Source organism: Archocentrus centrarchus, chromosome 13 (genome assembly GCF_007364275.1).
Source record: "Archocentrus centrarchus isolate MPI-CPG fArcCen1 chromosome 13, fArcCen1, whole genome shotgun sequence".
Taxonomy (NCBI): domain Eukaryota; kingdom Metazoa; phylum Chordata; class Actinopteri; order Cichliformes; family Cichlidae; genus Archocentrus; species Archocentrus centrarchus.
The window spans coordinates 9,914,638-9,934,339 of record NC_044358.1 but is presented as its reverse complement, the minus strand read 5'-3'; the positions used below and the strand labels follow the sequence as shown (position 1 = coordinate 9,934,339).

The following is a 19,702-nucleotide window of genomic DNA, read 5'->3' as shown; positions in this document are numbered from 1 at the left end:
AAACAAATATGTAGGACCGCTTTTTTGCATTTGTGCAATATTTCTAAAATCAGAAACATCCTGTCTCAGAGTGATGCTGAAAAGCTAATTCATGCATTTATTACTTCTAGGCTGGACTATTGTAATTCATTATTATCAGGCTGTCCTAAAAGCTCCCTGAAAAGCCTTCAGCTGATCCAAAATGCTGCAGCTAGAGTACTGACAGGGACTAGAAAGAGAGAGCAGATTTCTCCCATATTGGCTTCTCTTCATTGGCTCCCTGTTAAATCTAGAATAGAATTTAAAATCCTTCTCCTCACCTACAAGGTCTTGAATAATCAGGCCCCATCTTATCTCAAAGACCTCATAGTACCATATCACCCCAACAGAGCACTTCGCTCTCAGACTGCTGGCTTACTTGTGGTTCCTAGGATACTTAAGAGTAGAATGGGAGGCAGAGCCTTCAGCTTTCAGGCCCCTCTTCTGTGGAACCAGCTCCCAGCTTGGATTCAGGAGACAGACACCCTCTCTGTTTTTAAGATTAGGCTTCAAACTTTCCTTTATGATCAAGCCTATAGTTAGGGCTGGATCAGGTGATCCTGAACAATCCCTTAGTTATGCTGCTATAGGCCTAGGCTGCTAGGGGGTTCCCATAATGCACTGTTTCTTTTCATTCACCTTATTTACTTTGTTTATAGTCCACTTTGCATTTAATCATTAATTGTTATTAATCTCTGGCTCTCCTCCACAGCATGTCTTTTCTCTCCCTCAGCCCAACCGGTCGTGGCAGATGACTGCCCCTCCCTGAGCCTGGTTCTGCTGGAGGGTTCTTCCTGTTAAAAGGGAGTTTTTCCTTCCCACTGTCACCAAGTGCTGCTCATAGGGGGTCGTTTTGACTGCTGGGTTTTCTCTGTATTATTGTAGGGTCTTTACCCACAATACAAAGCGCCTTGAGGTGACTGTTGTGATTTGGCGCTATATAAATAAAACTGAGTTGAATTGAATGTTTACCTGTGTTTTTCTCTGTTGATATTCATGTATGACCTTAATATTACACACATTTAGCCTGTAATGCTGCTGTCTTGTGAACAGTTGGTTGTTGAATATATTTATTTAAATGGTATCTTTGGTTGAGTTTTAATTACACAAGAGTTACTCTTGTACCTTGAATCTTGCACCTGACAAAGTGTGAAAAACTAAAACTGAAACTATCGAAACTAAACTAAAACTAAGCAATAAACCAAAAATAAAAACTAATAAAAACGAGCAAAACCACTCTGAAAACTAATAAAAACTAACTGAATTAAAGAAAAAAAAGTAAAAACTAAGTAAAACTAAACGATAATGTAAAATCCAAAACTATTATAACCCTGCTCTGCACCAAACGAAAACCTTTGGGAGCAGTTATGCAGTCAAAGTGGGCCCACTGCGCTCGTTTCCAGTTCTGTATTTTGTATTTCAGCAGCTCCTTGGTTCCTTGGTCTGAGAAAAGCCATTTTAGCTGATTTAAGGTAATATTCTCCTGATTGGCTCCCGCTTACAAACAGAAGGTTGGAACAGCAGGTGGGTAGGGCCTCAGTGCTCACAACCAAAGCTATTTGCCTGAGATAACCATATACAGATATTTGCCCTCTGTGACATCATGCAGGACCTAGAGTAGAAATCGATGTGTGAAACACCACCTGACTTGGCGGTGCGTTCATACGCAGCGGCTTTACTCTCTCGCTGGTTTACTGCATACCTCTTGTTTGTTATGTTTATTCAGCTGTTGACCAGCTTCACTAAGTACAAAAGGGATGATCTGCTAAAGATTGGAGTTATATGTGACTGTACTTTCTGAGGACACTTAAAAAACCAATCTGTCCCAGGACATGCTTGTGTCTTACCATCGTTGCATCGAAAGTAGGGCCATGCAATTAATCAACTTTCAAGGTCGATTTTGTACCATACGGTATACAGAAAGCTGGGTTGGACTCACTTGTGGACCAGGTTGTCCTTTAGGACCTTTCACCCCTTTGACACCTTTGAAACCAGGAAAACCATCCACACCTGGAATCAGAATGACATCACAGAGATAGACAGGTAAAATTTACTTGCTTAAGATTCAGCATGAGTTAAAAATATATTTAAAAATATCATGTTCGGCTGTTTTCAGTGTGCGACAACTACGATTAAATCAAATAACCAAAAACTAACATTTCATAATTCTACATGAGTAATGCAGGTGTACTGCTGTACTTACCTGCCAACCCGATTTCACCTGGCTCTCCTTTTTTACCTGGGGGTCCAGGCTCAGCAGAAACAACACTACAGGTAGAACACAGTTCCCCCTTCTCACCTGATAAACATTAATCAGTTGTTACATTAATAATGAAAAAATATACCAGGCAGGTACACCTTCTTAAAAAAAAAAGCAATATATCATACATTTCTGGATTTTATTTTGAAGTAGTGTTTACTACACCTTTATAAATTACTGATTTTATTTTGAGGAATAAAGATAATTGTTGCTCAGTGGTTGGCTTTGTCTCAACATAATGGAGTTAAAATTGACAAAATTCTGCAGACATGACCAGTGTTATGCCACTGATTTCTTTTCTCTTGATTGTTTTAACATTGCTTTTGCTTCGACTCAGCTGTATTGAAATTGTGATTATTTCTAAGTTTTATTTTGTGTCTTCAAAAATCAAAAATACAATTCCAAACCTCCATTTACAACTTCTTTGTTTTAAACTTCAATGTGAAGCTCATGTTCCCATCAGACCAGAGAAACAAGACACTTAGGATACATTATCATTTCATGTGTCATCACTCACCCTTCTGTCCTTCCTGCCCTTTGTCTCCAAGAAGTCCAATCAAGCCTTTTGAACCTTTAGCTCCTCGTAGACCAACGCCTCCCTCCAAGAAGTCTGACAGTCACAAGAGACAAATTAAATCAGACAAACTTAAAGCTGCTGATTTTATTTTTCTCATGTGGTAGTGTCAGGTTCAATCAGTTTTGTTTTTTCTTTTAATCTCTGCTCTTTACTCTCTTTAAGCTTTTAGGTTTTTAAGCAAAATCTCAGAGGTTCCAGGATGCCTCCCTGAGGGACACCACATGTTTATATGGTTGAAATGATGACCAAACTCAACAATACTGGAAGCTAAACATCACCTGGTATTCCTGGTTCTCCAGGCTCTCCATCAGCACCACGAACCCCTGGCTCCCCAGTCATGCCTGTGGGCCCAAAAGTGGGGGGGCCCTCTTCTCCTTGGTCTCCTTTGGGTCCAAATGATCCAGGTGGTCCCTGGAAACCCGGAGAACCAGGCAAAGGCACACCTGTGAAGGACAGCAGATTTTATCTAGTTTACCGTAGACAGGCCACCAGACTGTTGCAGAACTAACACAATAGAAACGCAACCATTCGCACTCACGTTCACAGTTATGGGCAATTTAGGCTACGTTCACACTGCAGGCCTTAATGCTCAATTCCGATTTTTTGTGAAATATGATTTTTTTCTGCGTGATCGTTCACATTTCCAAATATATGTGACTTGTATGCGATCTCCTGTGTGAACTGCAAACAACCTAAAAGTGCAGTAGAGGAAATAATAACGTCACACGTAGCGAGCGTGCTCAGTGTTTGCGGGAGTAAACATGGATCAGGACGCAGACTAGTGACATTTTTCGAGTATCAATGACGTGCAGGTCGGACAAATGTGACCAGGCCGTACAGACACAGGTCACATTTGAAAAGACCGGATACGTATCAGATTTAGGACCACATATCCAAGTGGCCTGGGTCACATTTGTAAAAATTGGATCTGTGTTGCTCAGACTGTCATGAAAAGATCAGATACAGGTCGCATAAGGACAAAAAAAATCGGATTTGGGTCATTACCGGCTGCAGTGTGAATGTAGCCATAGAATCACCAGTTAACCTAACCACACTAACTGCATGGTTTTTGGACTGTGGGAGGAAGCCCGAGTATCCAGAGAGAACACACAAACAAGAGGAGAACACGCAAACTCCACACATTTTTTTGATGATGTAATCTGTCTGAATTAATGCTATACTTGCTTAAATAAGAGAAAGAGAGAGATGAAGTAGAGTGTACCTGGATCGCCCTGCATTCCAGGAAAACCAATGTGTCCTGAAACAGTTCAGAGGAGAACAAGAGGTGTGTCTGAGGGTGAAATTTTTCAGTACACATGAGCTCTGTAACTAGTTTAGCTCTTGGCCCTCTTCATTTAATCTGATTACAAACACAATTCATGTCATTGCTTTCACAAGATATTTTATAATTAAAAAATGGAACCAACTATTTTTTAAATTTCACATTAACAGGTAAAACCAGCCCTGAGATTCACCTTGTAGTCCAGGAGGTCCTGGGAGCCCACGGGGCCCGGGGATACCAGGCTGACCTTTCAGATATATCTCATTCCAGAACATCTGATTCACACACACACACACACGGACACACAGACACACACACACACACACACACACACACACACACACACACACACACACACACACACACACACACACACACACACACACACACACAATTTAAAACCAAGCATCAATCTCCAGGGCCAAAAAATGAATTTGAATTTTGCACACTGAAGTACCAAAAACTTCAGTTTCTCTAACGTCCACCCAAAAATTGAGCCGGCTCCCACAGACTCCCATGTTAAACTGCCCAACAGAAATAAACAGCCTGCTACAAAAACAGTCGTGGTCTGTGGTTTCTGTCAGTCTGAGTCCTTAACGTACAGTTTTGTGTTTTTTGGATTATGGTGTCTTTAAGCTTTTGTATTAGGTGTACTGCTATCCATAGTCTGATTAATACCAGGTCACTGATTTTCTGTCAGAGTTCTAATGTTATTTTTTGTGGTATTTTCAAGTTCTAGTGTTTTTATATTTGATTTATTAGTCTTGCCATCCCTATTTCCTTTTGTATCTTAATGTCAAGCTGTCGTCTGTGTGTAAGGTGTTTCCATGTTGCGTTACTTTCTGTTTGAGTTTTTGTGTTTGTTTGTTTTCTTTGTCTCACAATTATTTTAGAAGAACCTTTCTGTGATATTACGTTGCAAAGAGAAAAGACTCACATCTCCTGGAGGACCTGGAAGACCTCTATCACCTTTCACTCCCTGGAAACACAAACAATAAGCAGTGGGCTACTATAACCTGACACAGCACTGGCTGTATGACTGCAGCAATACACTCTGTATCTCACCCAGTACTCACCACAGCTCCAACAATACCTGGAGGACCGAAATACCCACCATCCCCAGGGTCTCCCTGCAGACACACACATTCAGATCTCACAGATCAGTTGAAAAAATATTCAATCTGAACAACAGGCTGCACCTTTTTTTTTAGTTTTTCCTTAGAGACTGTTGACACAAGTATACATACAGGCACAAATATATACACAAACACTCACTTAAATCTTGTAATAAGTGGCACTGAAGGTTCTACAATGTCTTTTATCATGACAAGTCTGAGGCCTATTAGCTTCTCCTTAGTGACCATGATTGACTGCAACTGGTAGTGTCTCTTTGGCAGCATAAAAAGGATTTGTTTGACAGCACTCATTGGATTGACAATACTCAGAACAATAGGAGGGTCCAAGGAACTCAGTGACGGCCTAAGAAGGAGAATTGTAGATTTACACAAGTTGGCAAGGCCTATTGGAGCCATTTCAAAACAATCCAAGATCCCAAGATCATCCGTTCATACAATTATATGTGACTACAAGTTATTCAGATGTGGCACAACTTTTTCAAGGTTTGGAAGAAGACCCAAACTGTCATGGTCAGATGACAGGAAATTGGTTAGGATGTTCAGGAACAACTCGGGAACCACGGAGCCTCAAACCTGCCATGATCTGGAAACTGCTGGAACACCAGCATAACTGTCCACAGTGAAGCCAATTTCAAATCTCCATAGAAGATCAAGAAAAAAGCCCCTGCTTCAAAATCACCTTTAAGCGTGACTGAAATTTGCAGCTGAATTTATGGACGAGCCAAATGCCTTCTGGAGAAATGTTTGATGGTCAGACGAGGCAAAGATTGAGCTATTTAGCCACAGTGACAAGATGAGTAAAGGTGAGGCTTTCAAACCTAAGAACACTGTACTAACTATCAAGCATGGTGGTGGTAGCATCATGCTCTGGGGCTGTTTTGCTGCTAGTGTTACTGGTACATTGCACAAAGTGGATGGAATAATGAAATTCTTCAACTTCACCTCAAATCAACAGAAAGGACAGAATTGGGTACTCCAACAGGACAATGATCTCAGACACACATCCAAAGTGGTTTTGGAATGGATAAAGCAGGCTAACATTAAGCTTCTGGAATGACTGTCCCAAAGCCCCGACCTAAAGACTATTGAAAATTTGGGGAATATATGCTTAAAAGCCAGTTTGGTGCCAGGAAACCAACCAATTTAAATGAACTCTACCAATTCTGCCAAAAAGAGTGATCAAATATCCAGCAGAATTATGCCAGAAGCTTGCTGACGCCACCAGAGCCTGGCTGAGGTATAACTTCTAAGGGACATTTAACCAAATATTGGGTTATGTATATATTTGAGCCTATTTGTATACTTTTGACCCTGTGTGGATTAGAAAAAACTCAAAATAAATTCAAACTTGTTCACCAATTCCTGTTTTTTAAAGTTATTAAAGATGTATGCTGTTAAATCATTTCACCTTGAAAAAAAACGAGTTCAAACAAATCACTAAAAACCCCAAGTTACCATGATATCCATGCTCATGATGAATGGATGGAAACTTCTGAACACAACTGTACATGTGCATTTCTATTCAAAACTGATTTTAGTGTGGCGTGGAATATTTTTTGCATGTGTTCCTACTGCCACAGCCATGGCAAACCAGATCAAAACCTAGTGAACTAAAAGAAAAGAGTATTGCATTTTCATCTTTCCAATTACAATTACTTCATTTGTATTAAAACTGCATCACTTTTGTCTTTTAAAGAGAAATTTTCACATGATAATAGATTAAAAGATTTTCCTCATACTGTGCTAAAAGTAAAAATAAATTAAGTAATTTAAAAAAGGGTAATGTGTTAGTTTAGTTAGACACCAGTGAATTAGCTGATCTCAGTACCAGCTCACTCCAGCAAATGGCTCAGCTGGCAACCACTTTGCAACCCACCTCCATCACAGCTCCTCTTTAAACTCTTTTTTTAATCTTGTGAAATTTTTAGATAGTGAGTAACTTGATTTTTCCTCTTGTCAAACACATTTCATTGTAAGGTTGACCCTGTGTTAACTTTTCACAAATTACAAATTAAGCTGAAGCTGAAATGTTAGGTTAACTGGTTAATTGTGAACTGGTTAATTTAAGTGGGCTAAACCAATCAACCATGGTGGTTACCTGTTCTCCAAGCTCTCCAGGGAGTCCATCCTTCCCAGATTTACCCTGAAACACAAACACATTCCATTAGACTCTTATACATAATTTCAGCTGAATACTGAAGTCAAGATTATACATCTCACTCTCCTACCAGTGAGCCAGTGTCACCTTCCTCGCCCTTCTCTCCTTTAATCCCCAGTCTCCCTTGCTTACCCTGAAGGAGAAAACAAATGCACTCAGTCTGCCACAAAATAATATTCCACTGGTTCTGATTCTGTCAGACAGATAATTTGACTTACAGGACGACCAGGACAACCTTTCTCTCCAGTTTGACCTGGTTCTCCCTGAAAGATAAAAAAAAAAAAAAATCAGAGAAACCACAGAGAGAGAGAGAGTGACAGACAGACAGACAGACAGACAGACCTTCAGCTCTTTGGGTCCCTCAGCGTACAGTTTGATTCCTTTTGGTCCAGGAATTCCTGGAGGTCCACGGTCACCCTAAAACCAAACACAGCTGATGATGGTGGTGAAGATGACAAAGAGAAAGGTGTTTCACAGGTTAGACATACAGTATAACATCAGAACATGTGTTAGGTTTTAAATATGGATCATATGCCTAACCCCACCCTCTGTCCTTGTGGGCCTGGGATCACTGGACTGGGACCTTCCAGGCCCTGAATCAAAAACAGAGACAGAGTTACTTTCTGGTTTCATGGTTAATGTGTATATGTGCTGCCAAATTTAAGGAAAACCCAACATAAACCACCAGAACAGCTTCTTTGCTCCTTGGCATTGATTCTCCAAATAGCTAAAACATAATCCTGACATTGTGTACAAGACAAGTACATAAGAATTTCCCCAAAGGTGCTCTCAGATCTGTTTAACCTGTTACCACACTGACCTTTTCTCCTGGTAACCCCAGTAAACCTGGAGTTCCCTAAAATAAAAAATGTAAAAAAAAGTGCCGTCAACTCATTGAACCACTGAGCACAGTAAATGTTAAGGTTTGAGACTGTGATTGTACAGGAAATCCAGGGAGTCCTTGTGGTCCTGGTAGGCCGGGTTCACCTGGATCCCCACCGAGCCCCTGGAATACACAAACAGCCCAGAGGCCACGTACTAATCAGATGATAAGTTTACACTGGCCACATTAAAAACAAAAGAAAACATCTTGAGGTTTAATAGAATTTGGCAAACTTTAGCCAGCTGAGTTTATTCTGTGTACTGATTAAAGTCTAAAAGGTTTGGTGAAGAAAGGTCTCACATTGCTTTGGAAAACAGAGGAATATCTCTTGTTTTTTCTTTTTTTATTTCTTAAAAATCAAATGTATGACCTTGTCACCCATTGGTCCTGGTGGTCCTGTTGCTCCTTTTATAGTCTGAGTCTCAGGGTAAACATAAGACTCTCCCTGAAACAGAACCAGAGGAACCTTTGTTAAAGGAAAACGTCACCGATAAAAGCAACTTTTTTCAAATGTACCTTCATCATTACAGCGTTCAGGTGTTGACACTTACCTTCATGCCCCGAGGCCCATCACGGCCCTGAAACACATGAACACTCTTTGTTTTAGATTCATGCACTTACTTAGCTTAGTGTCAGACTTTATTCAATTATTTTACAGTCAGGAAGTGACTCACCCGTGTGCCAGCAGGTCCAGGAAGCCCAGGCTGCCCTGGGAAACCAGGATCCCCCTGAAATATATCAGTCATATTTTTGTGTGTGGATGGAGTCAGGTGATTAATTTTGGTGGGAAATATTGTTCTAATCTTGCTTTGATGCTGAATTGAAGGAAACATAAACAGCCTAGAAAGCATTTGGAAAATCCTGAAAAATCCTTGATATTTACCTGCTAATAGCCCAACACTTAAATAAACAGATGAAAGCATGTGTGGTATGCCTCAGGGCTTGGTTCTGGGTCCTCTGGCATTTTCCACTTACTGTATGTGCTTCAAATGCTATAAGAAAACCTAATCAGTCTACACATTTCTATGCAGATGACACACAAGTATATCTTCCTGTCCACTCTTATTGTGGTGGTCTTTTGAGTTTTTGGACTTTCTAATTTTGTTATTTAAATATGCAACGTTTCCAGGTTTGTTTAATTTCCAACAACCCTAATGGAAGAGACATCAAGGGAAGAGTAGAGGATGCAGGTCTGTCCCACCTAAACATACAGTATAGTGAGGGTGCACTGGGAACACCTGGCAGAGGCCCCAGTCTGCGAGATCTGCAACTCCCACCTCCAGCAGAACTTCGACAGGATTACAAAGGAGCCTGAGGACAATGAATCGGAATGGACCATGTTCTGCACCTCCTTTGTTGAGGCTGCTACTCCAAGCTGCAGCTACAAAGTGGTTGGGATAGGGTTACCCCACCCTAGAGCCAAGCTTGGGGAGGGAGCTCAAGGGAGAGCATCTAGGCCGGGACTTAGCCAGTGGTGCCTGGGCAGGTGTAGCCTGGAGGGGAGATATGGGACCATCCTCCTGTTGGCCCAACACCAGCAAGAGGCATTATAGGGGTTGGGCTCTATCTGGTGACTCCATTGTTCTGCTGGGAGACTTCAACGCTCAATTGGGCAATGACAGTGAGACCTGGAGGGGCGTGTTTGGGAGGGGACTGCTGAATATCTGACTCTCTCCATGACTTTTTTTGAATTCTTGTGTTACTGTTTGTTTGTTCTGTATCAGTAACAGCATTTTATTGTCTCATCCCAACTTTTTTGAGCTGTGTTGCTGCCATCAAATTCAAAATTACCTGTTTCTTTATTTCTACAAATGATAAATGTTCTTAGCTTAAACATTTAATATGCTTTCATGTTCTACTGCGAATAAAATATGGATTTGTGAGATTTGGCAGTTGTTGCATTCTGTTTTCATTCACATTCACAACAGCCTGAATTGTTTTCTTGATGACACAGGTATGTCAAGGTGAGGAAGAGCCCACTTTTAGATCTAACTTTACAACTGGTCTGTGGCTAGCTGCAGGGATCCACTATAGATGAGAGTGTGAGGCACAGACAGAATCACTCCAGCTAACTACTTCTCACTTATAAATCAATCATGTGCATTAAACAGAGAAATATAAAACCAGACCTGATGGTGCAACGGCAGAGACTTGAATGATTAAATTATATTTAAAATTTTAAATAAAATTTATGTAAAACATTTGGCCTCTGCTAAGTCATCAGTTCCACCTTTGTCCCATTGCATCCTGGGATTCCTGGTTGGCCAACTGGTCCTTCATGTCCAGGGAGTCCCTGAAAAATAAACACATGATAAATTTACTAAAATCTGTTTTAACTCACAAAAAAAATGTCTTTTATATCTGCCCATTTTCATATTCCGTTACACTGAAGGAATCTGTAAGTGCAGGAAAAATGAAGCTGAGTGAATTCATCTTATTTTTCAGCATGAGCTGAATGTGCTTGATTTTAAATACTTCATGTAAAATCCTTTAATCACTTCAGAATGTAATGTTTTTAATCTGAATCATCCCTAATAAATCAACCACGATCAAGTAATCACCCCTAAATTAAGAGTTTTAGGAATCAAACCTTTACTTTCCAAATCACACATCCTGATTGTCTGGTTGAAACTCCACTGTGGTCGCATACAGAGGCAAGACTACAAAAATGACTGACCTGATCCTTATGGATCTAAGTGTAGATGGGTTAAGTCTTCTTCACAGCCTACTGTGCTGGCATGTTTTATATTTAATATGTTCTCTGTGTTCATACCGGCAGTCCTGGCCGTCCTGGGAAACCTGGTCTTCCTGGCACACCCTGGAGGTTTGAGAAGTTTAAACTGTCAACATAAATTTTTCGATAAATGTGTCTCAGATAATGCTAAAATCAGAGAATATGCAGGGTTTTAAAAACTAAACAGCTGTTCTAATGTGTTGGCCCCTGGTTAGAGGGTCAAACCAGAATCAGCCAAGCTGCAACCCTTGAACCTGAAAAATGAAGCAAAACTGTGAGCTGTCTGCGAGGCATTGTGGCAAACCATGTACACCCTTTCATGGAAACAGTATTCCCTGATGGTTGTGGACTCCTTCAGTAGGATAATGCACCCTGCCACAAAGTAAACATGGTTCAGGAATGGTTTGAGGAGCACAACGACAAGTTTAGGGCTGGCCTCCAAATTCAAAGCTATAAAAACACGCACATCCTGTTAAAGTCAAAAAGGGTGCAGGAACAAAAATATAACAGGGCAAAAAAGTGACGTTTCTCTAGGCTTTTTGTATTAAAATTTCATCCAGGAGCTCTTCTGGTGTGCGAACTTTCTTTTCGCCTGGCCTTCAAATTCTCCAGATCTCAGTCCAATCGAGCATCTATGGGATGTGCTGCACAAACAAGTCCGATCCGTGGAAGCCTTAAATCTGTTTCTAACATCGTGGTGCAGATACCACAGCAAACCTTCAGGGGTCTAGTGGAGCCCATGCCTCAATGGGTCAGGGCCGTTTTGGCAGCAAAAGGGGGGCCCACACAATATTAGGCAGGTGGTCATAATGTTATGCTTGATTATTGTAAATTACCCCCCCCCCCCCACCCCTCATCCAAATGTGGTCACTTCTAGCTTGAAAAACTAATGTGGGAGCAGCCAAAATGGTAACATTCTTTCTTTTATGTACTTCCTATGCATCAAACAAAGGTTCACTGGGATAAATGATAGAGACAGTCATACCCGGGCGCCTTTCAGTCCAGGACTTCCTGCAGGCCCCGGTTCACCCTGAGCACAAAAAGAAGACATGAAATTATTTCCAGCAGAGAGTCGATATATTCAGTTATGTGGAGAAAGATTGACGTGGTCATGTTCTCTTTGTGTCAGCTGGCTCAACAGCACCGAAAATCCCAATCAGAGGTAATCATCAAAATATCCAATCAAAGCAGCTTCAGGGTCTGAATTTGACCCTTTGAGGTGTCATCGAACTGTTCTATAAATGAGTTATAAAGAACAAATGGAAGAGGACCGAGCAAGAACTCAATCTTAACAACAACAACAATAAAAAAAATAATAATAATAATAATAAACGCCTATTACCTTTTCTCCAGATATGCCCTGACTGCCCTCATTTCCAGGATAACCAACAATTCCAGGAAGTCCAATTTCCCCAGGGAAACCTTGTTCACCCTGTGGAGGACAAAATCGGAGTGAGCTCAGGTAACTCAGCTCACCTGCTGTCCACAGAGGGGCAGCAAAGAGCTAATGTCAGGCAGATTTAGGTGTCTGTCTTCCTGTTTGTAGTCCAGGAGCACCCCAGTGCCAGAGATAACAAAGCGACATTTCATGTTCAGCAGAGAGGAACGAGCCTTTCTTTCTTTATTCCTCCTCATGAACACACCTGCAGTCACTGAGCTCCCACCTGGGTGGTCTTAGGTGCCACACCTGAGACTGCAGACCTCACTGCAGCTTGGCTCACATCTAAAGACTCTTGTTTTCTTCTGAAAAGGTGAAGATGAGGACATTATATGACAGAATATTTGTCATTATTTAAAACGGTGGAAAAGATGAAAAGGGCATGGAATTATTAGTTGGAATTATTAAAAATGATCACACCAGAGCATTTTAAACCAAATAAGCAGGCCTTCATCACCTGAGGATCAGATCAACTCTTTCTCCTCTGATGTGGTCCCACTCTAAAAACCACCACACAATGCTGGGCCTAAAGCTGGAACCAGTGTGATCAGTGGGAGGCACTACTGCAGGAAAGTCATCAGTGACCGGCCCATACTTTGTGCCTTCTTTGTCTTCCTGTCTGTGACCCAGATATCATTATCAGTGCTGCATGCTGATGGATTTGGAAGCATCTGGAGGAGATCGGAGGATGCACAGGTGTGCCCTTTATACTTAAAAGAGGCGTGGCACACAGGTGGAATATAAAAACCACAGAGGGAGGTGCACTCTTCAAACAACCAGTCGTTGGCCTATAATCTTTTCACATTGTGCCATGAACACCATCATGCTTACGTGGCAAAAACAGCGGTCCACTCATGAAGACGTCTCTCGACTGTACACTCTGACAGTGATGCGTCTGCCTCCTCGAGAGTGTTTTAGAGTCTTTTTGTTTTTCCTAACCATGGAAATAATTCTGTCACCAGGGCCTTCAGTTGTCTCCTGTGGTCTTTCAGCTCTTTGGTGTTGCTGAGCTGCTCAGTGCAGTCAGTATTTTTAAGACTGGCCCAGATTGTTGATTTGGACTCTCCTAAAGTTTTTGCTGATCGCTTTTTCAGCCTCCTACACGTGCATCAACACCTCAGCTGCTCATCATCAGCTGCAGCTGCTTATCAGTCAATCGTCCAATTACTTCAGAGCCGCTGAAAATGGGGGACTGAATAAAAGGGCTCATTTTTAAACCCCTTGAATTAAAGCTGAATATCTGCATTTCAATCACGTCTTCATTGTTTAATCGATTTTAGTGGCGCAGAAGCAAAACCACAAAAACATGTGGTGTTTGTGTCCAAGAAATTATGGTCCTAAACATGTGACCCTCAAAGTGAACTGAGTTTGACACCCACTTAAACACTTGAGCACCACAGTGACAAAGATGAAGAGTTAAACTGTTGAAACTGTGAAGCGAAGAGCAGCTAAAAGCATCTCTGAGTTTCTTAAAAGCCAAGAAGCAGTCGGATTGATGCAACCTCAGGACCACGTCTGCGGACTCATTCTGGTCCTGGACCTGGTTTAGTTTGTTCAGTTTGAGATGTTCTCACCTTCTGACCTTTGACGCCGTCACAGTGACACAAAGACTTCCCGCTGCAGTGGCACACCTGCAGAGAGACAAGAGGAGTAATGACTAATGTGTAGCGGCTTTAATGATGTTTAATGATGAGCCCCTCTTCAGTTTCATCATGAATTAGAGGACAGACAACAGCCCGTGAAGTGTAGCTGCGGCCCTCTGTGTGGCTGTTTTTCATTGTTCTCCTTCATACGAGCTTAGTCACACCTGCAGCCAAACGCAGCACCCTGTGATGTCACAGCGTTATTTTGCTGCTGTGGTTCTTCAGTGACTCACACAGACCAGAACGTCTCCATCATGCGTCCTGCAGCTGTGACAGAGGAAACGCTTAGTCTGGCCTGACCTTAAACTCGGGTTTAAGTTCTGGTCTTTCAGCTGAGCGTGTCCCCTCCTGACGTCTTTATCAGTCAGACATATTTCTATGGGGTTAAACCCAAACACCTTCATGTAACCTGCAGGTGTAACTGTGGTCTTCCTGTGATAAACTGAGCTAGCAGACAGCAGGGGGGAGATCTGATTTCGTCTTATCTTCATTCCTGTCTCACATCCACAGAATTGCCTCTATGTAAGGAGGTGCCCCGACACGTTGTGCAGCAGGGAATCGTGGGGAACGTCCTGTAGTTACCGTGGTCAGACGCAGAGCTGCAGTCTCAGTGTCTGAAAGCACATCAGATTATTTCCATTTGCATCAGTTTGACACACGTGACCCCGAACCACCTGTAAGGTCTTATCATGGCACATACTGACAGTTATTCACATTACGAGGTAATCTAAGTCATTTTTTTTTCTGTAAACTTCAGGAAGATTTTATCGTGGCAGCAATATCAGGGTCACATGGCCCAGGCTTCGTTTGTCTGACACGTGTCTGCCAGAAAATAAAAAAATAGTTTGAGAAAAATCTCAGAAACCTTTAATGCTATCTACTTTGTGGCTGTGAGGCCGGGGAACAGAGTAAATGTAGTCTGATGTAATTCTCAGGTCACTGCTAAAAGTTCTTCTCAGGTTTTAGTGTATCTTTGACAGCCCATTCGTAGCATCTGAACCAACAGCGTTGCTGCCTCTGACTCAGACCCAGCATGCTTTAGAAGAAGACTAATGTTTTCTTCATGTTTATATTTGGCTTCCAATCAAATAATGTTGCTCATGTTCGCATTAGTGAAATTCAACAAATGACTCATCAGGGCTGAGGGTTGTTGAGCATTCCTGATCCAGCTGAAGCTCAAAGGTAGGTAGCTATCACATTACAGTGTCAGCTTTTTGTTTTTGGTTTTGTTTTGTTTTTGTTTGTGGGGGGGGGGGGGGGGGGTATGGTGTTCATCTGAACAGGTAGTTGATTGGGATTTGCTCCACAAAAAAACACTGAGCCACTTTCACATCACACCTACAGGAGCTGCTTGGCCGTGCCGAGAAGATCCCAGCGCGCCGTTTTTGTACTGATGTCGATGCCAGCGGAGGTTTGGGGATACTGAGTTAGCAGATCGTTGCAGACTTTTATGCACCTCAGCCCTCGGCGACTCCGCTCTACAACTTTCTGTGTCTAAACACTTTGCAATAACCCCACTTGATCGTGGACTGTGGAATATCTAGGAGGGAAGACATTTCACAAACCGACTTGTAGCAACATCCTGTTACAGTACGATGCTCAAATTCTGTGAACTCTTTAGAACAACCCATTCTTTCACCAATGTTTGTAAAGGCAGGCGACGTGGCTAGGTGCTTGATTTTATACTCTGACTGTGGCTCAGGGGGTGGAGCGGGTTGTCAACTAATCGGAAGGTTGATCCTTGGCTCCTCCGGCCTTTGTGTTTGGCAAAACAATGAACCTCGAGTTGCCCCGATGCATCCATCAGAGTGTGAGCGTGTGAACGTTAGGTTAAAAGTCCTTAAGCACAGAAAAAAGCACTTGTGTGAACGTGTGTGTGAATGGATGAATGAGGCTTTGAGTGCTCGAATTGAGTGGAGAAGCACTACATAAGTACCAGTCCATTTACCATTTATACACCTGAGGAAACAGGACTGAAAATACTTAATACTTTTGTCCAGATGGTTTATGTTGAAGTCCACCTGAAAGGAAGGACTGCAGCTTCCTGTGACAGAAGAGTGCTCACGAAGCTGTCGTGGTCTGTGGGGTTTGTTGGGTCATTTTTGGGGCTTTTGTGGTTATTATTGTCTTCTGAGTTATTAATTTGCTTTCCATTCTTATTCTTCAGCTTTAGTTTTGATTATTGTTTCATTAATGTTTTGTTTCTAACATCATTCTAACATTCAAAGCTCTGTTTTAGAATAATTATGGATTCAGCAGTCTTATTATATTTGTTTCTCAGTGTATTAGCTGACTGCAGCCTTCTCTGTGTTTCTCTATGTTCAGCTTAGTGTTAGTCTTGCTTCTGTGTCTAGTTAGTTACTTCCTGTTTTAGTTAGTGAGTTTTGTCTCTTGTGCTTTGATTTACTCTAGACTGAGTTCAGCTGTGTCTCGTCACTGTCATGTTTCCACTCCTTCCTGTGTGTATTTAAAGCCTCGGCATCATTAACATTCCCAGGCATCTACTCCTAAATGTAACCATCAAACACCAACCCAAGTCTTAACCCTCAAACAGGCCTCTGGGGGCCTCGTAGTTTAGATGAGTGGTTCTCTCTTCTTTTTGTGTATTTTGCAGCTGATGATGCATTCATATCATTTATATCTGGCTGCTGATTTCAAACATTTAAAACAGCTCAGCAAATATGATCAAACACAAACTGTTTCTATGCAGTTCGGACCTCAGTGTGTCTGCGAGCCTAAAGGCACAGAGGATGATTTCCCAGGAAGAAGACAACATTAACAACATTTTTAATCAGATATTGGATCAGATATTATTTGATGCTGAAATTATGTCATTTTTCACATTGTGAAAGACTTAAATAACAATGTGAAGTATAAATATTTGGTATCATTCAAAGGTTGGTTGGAAATACTGTAGCAGGCAGTTTGGTGGAGCTTAGTACAGGTCAGCTGATCACAGCCCGAGAAAACAAACCTGCTGCAGCTCACAATACAAATTTTGACATGTCTCTGTTCCCCACGCTGCAATGCTCCACTGGACATTAGGCTCCCTCCACCTGCCCAGCCCCACTTTAACCCTGCTCATAAATAATATCAGTTATTTGATATTTGACTCAGTGACGGTATAAAAACTGGATTTATTCATGTTTCAAAAATAAGACGGAGACTCCCCTGAATTTTATCTAATGAACAGGTTTTAATCTGGACTCAGCAGATCACCTCACTGAGTTATGTGTTACAGTTTTTCCCCTTCTCTCACATGTGCTGTAAACACTGAAATCTCTGTTCATAACTGCCTGCACGATTGATTCAGTCTGTAAACTGTAGCTGCAGCAAAGCAGCATCAGTCACATTGATGTGAAATAATGTTGTAATGCAGCAGCTCATCAATAAACACTTCTTAAATAAAATGTCAGTTTTATGTGTTGAAATAAACGAAGCTGCTGCGATCGTGAGAACGACATCTCTGCAAAAGCAAAGACTCGGTTCGTCTGTTGGGGCAAAGATCCAGTAAAAAGCAAAGAGGACGACTCGAGCTCATATTTTGAGATACAAAGACCAACATCTAATCAAATTTTAGCTATTTATAAAAATGTAACAGTACGTAATCTTGCTTAGATATTACAGCAGTAATCTGATTACTTTAAGGAGCGCTTTTATTTGGGAGAAAGCAGCTTAGCATGGCAACGTTACACATTTTCATTCAGTGTCACACGTTCTTTTCAGTGAAGCTCAGCACATCAGTGTGTGTGTGTGCGTGTGTGTGTGTGTGTGCGTGTGTGTGTGTGTGTGTGTGGGGGGGGGGGGGTCAGTAATAACAGCAGATGAAGACAAAAGCTGAAACAGAAAACAGACGACCTAAAACAACAGACAGCAACCCGACTGCCCGTCTGACTGTCTGACTGTCTGTCTGTCTGTCTGACTGACTGACTGCACACACACACAGACAGACAGACAGCTTTTATTTCCTGTCTGACATTCTTCTTACATTCTTTTATATCCGCAGTAAAAAGTAAAAGGTGAACGTGTGCAGCTCGACCTCCTGCAGGGTGAAGGATGAGAGAAGAACTCCATCACAAAATACTCATCATTTTTAATTGAGCTGCTGAGGTGTTATTGTCACTACCTGTGCAGGTACATTTTGCTCTTCTTCTAAAGGTTTATCTGGTTGACATGTAGGAAGTTTAATAGCAGTTTTGTATCAGTCTCTAATAACTAATATTGATCATCAGTAAATCGATAGCCAATTAAGTTCATAATTAGTTTGTAAGCCATCTATGACATACTTTTGGCTGTAACTGATGTTGATTAAACGGTTTAACCAATGAAGCCGACACTGAAGCCGCTGAAGCTGCAGTTCCTCTGGCGTCCAGCAGAGGCCTGATACAGAAACTGTTTTGGCCTCTGTAGATAATTTCCTCCTTCATAACAGCTGTGGGGGGAGGGGGGTGTTTATAACTCATCTGTTTAAATTGGATTAATGCTTAAAGTTTGCATTATTGGGGGCGTGGCCTCTTTGACTGACAGGTGGATGGCGACACAGGTGGCTGTAGACGCTAGCTGTTTGCTAGGCTTCACCTCCGCTATCTGAACTGGACCTCTGGACCATGTTTGTGCTGCTGGAACCTTTTGGAGCATTTTTAATGCAATTATGATAATCAATTATAATTAATATGATAATTAATTATTATAATTCTGACCAATAATATGGCCGCTGTGCAGTTAATTAGACAAACAGACCATCCAAGAAGGCGGAGCTCCAGTTTTGCTGAATGAGATTTGAGGATTTTTAATTGGATGTTTGTTTTGCAATAATCAGCAGGAATCTGTGCAGACTGATAACCAAGCTAACTTGTGTTAGCAGAGCAATTAAAACCATAAACAGTTCCAACAAAGAGGCTAAATTTCACAGAGGCTAAATTTCTTTTACTTAATAACACCATTTATCCCATTTTTGGGCCACATTTCTATAAAGACACATATCTAATAATAATTTTTGCCATCACACTATCATTATATATTATATACAGTCTCTGGTATAGTACCTGTGAACTGTGAGTGGTATTCAGTGTTGCTCACATGCTGCACTTGTTTTTGGTTTTTACACACTGATATTAAACTGCATTTTGGCTCAATAAAAAATGATTAATTTCAGCCCGGTGATATGAAAAGATTATTATTATTATCAGGTGTTGAGGCTAATCACCTGGTGAAAGGTCACTCACCTTCTCGCCCTGTACGGGAGCGCTGAAGCAGCGCCAGAGGACCAGGACCACCAGCTGGAGGATCCTGCGCCTCCGGGCGCTCAGAGCCTCCATCCAGGCGGGCACGCAGCTGCAGAGTCCCCGCTGAGCAAACTCCCCCGGATGCTCTCTCACTGTTCAGCTCGTGTCGGATCCTGTTGAGGGTCGGTTGAGGGTCGCTTCGGTCCAGACGGGGGTCCGCGCACCTGACGCAGCCAGGACACCGCAGCCTGCTGACAGATGGAGCGCAGAGCTGACGGAACAGCGCGTCACAACAGCAGCACGCAGCACGAGGCTTCCGCTCCTTCCTTCAAAATAAAATTCGATCCC

General features: G+C 41.9%; 1 protein-coding gene across 1 annotated transcript in view; it reads right to left on the bottom strand.

Moving 5' to 3' along the window:
* The window catches only part of col4a3 (collagen, type IV, alpha 3), a 55,420-nt gene extending 35,957 nt beyond the window's left edge, over positions 1-19,463 (bottom strand). The window contains exons 1-24 of the mRNA XM_030744375.1: positions 19,355-19,463; positions 14,061-14,117; positions 12,391-12,480; positions 12,034-12,078; positions 11,088-11,132; positions 10,545-10,607; positions 8,989-9,042; positions 8,866-8,892; positions 8,685-8,759; positions 8,375-8,437; positions 8,252-8,287; positions 7,977-8,024; positions 7,774-7,848; positions 7,650-7,694; positions 7,502-7,564; positions 7,372-7,416; positions 5,214-5,267; positions 5,075-5,116; positions 4,331-4,412; positions 4,078-4,113; positions 3,134-3,298; positions 2,796-2,888; positions 2,222-2,317; positions 1,958-2,028 (exon numbers count right to left, since the gene is read on the bottom strand). Of these exons, the coding sequence (XP_030600235.1) occupies positions 1,958-2,028; positions 2,222-2,317; positions 2,796-2,888; positions 3,134-3,298; positions 4,078-4,113; positions 4,331-4,412; positions 5,075-5,116; positions 5,214-5,267; positions 7,372-7,416; positions 7,502-7,564; positions 7,650-7,694; positions 7,774-7,848; positions 7,977-8,024; positions 8,252-8,287; positions 8,375-8,437; positions 8,685-8,759; positions 8,866-8,892; positions 8,989-9,042; positions 10,545-10,607; positions 11,088-11,132; positions 12,034-12,078; positions 12,391-12,480; positions 14,061-14,117; positions 19,355-19,447 (1,563 nt within the window). The 5' untranslated portion in view covers positions 19,448-19,463. The remainder of the gene's footprint in view (positions 1-1,957; positions 2,029-2,221; positions 2,318-2,795; positions 2,889-3,133; positions 3,299-4,077; positions 4,114-4,330; positions 4,413-5,074; positions 5,117-5,213; positions 5,268-7,371; positions 7,417-7,501; positions 7,565-7,649; positions 7,695-7,773; positions 7,849-7,976; positions 8,025-8,251; positions 8,288-8,374; positions 8,438-8,684; positions 8,760-8,865; positions 8,893-8,988; positions 9,043-10,544; positions 10,608-11,087; positions 11,133-12,033; positions 12,079-12,390; positions 12,481-14,060; positions 14,118-19,354) is intronic.
* Positions 19,464-19,702: the final 239 nt, after the last annotated feature.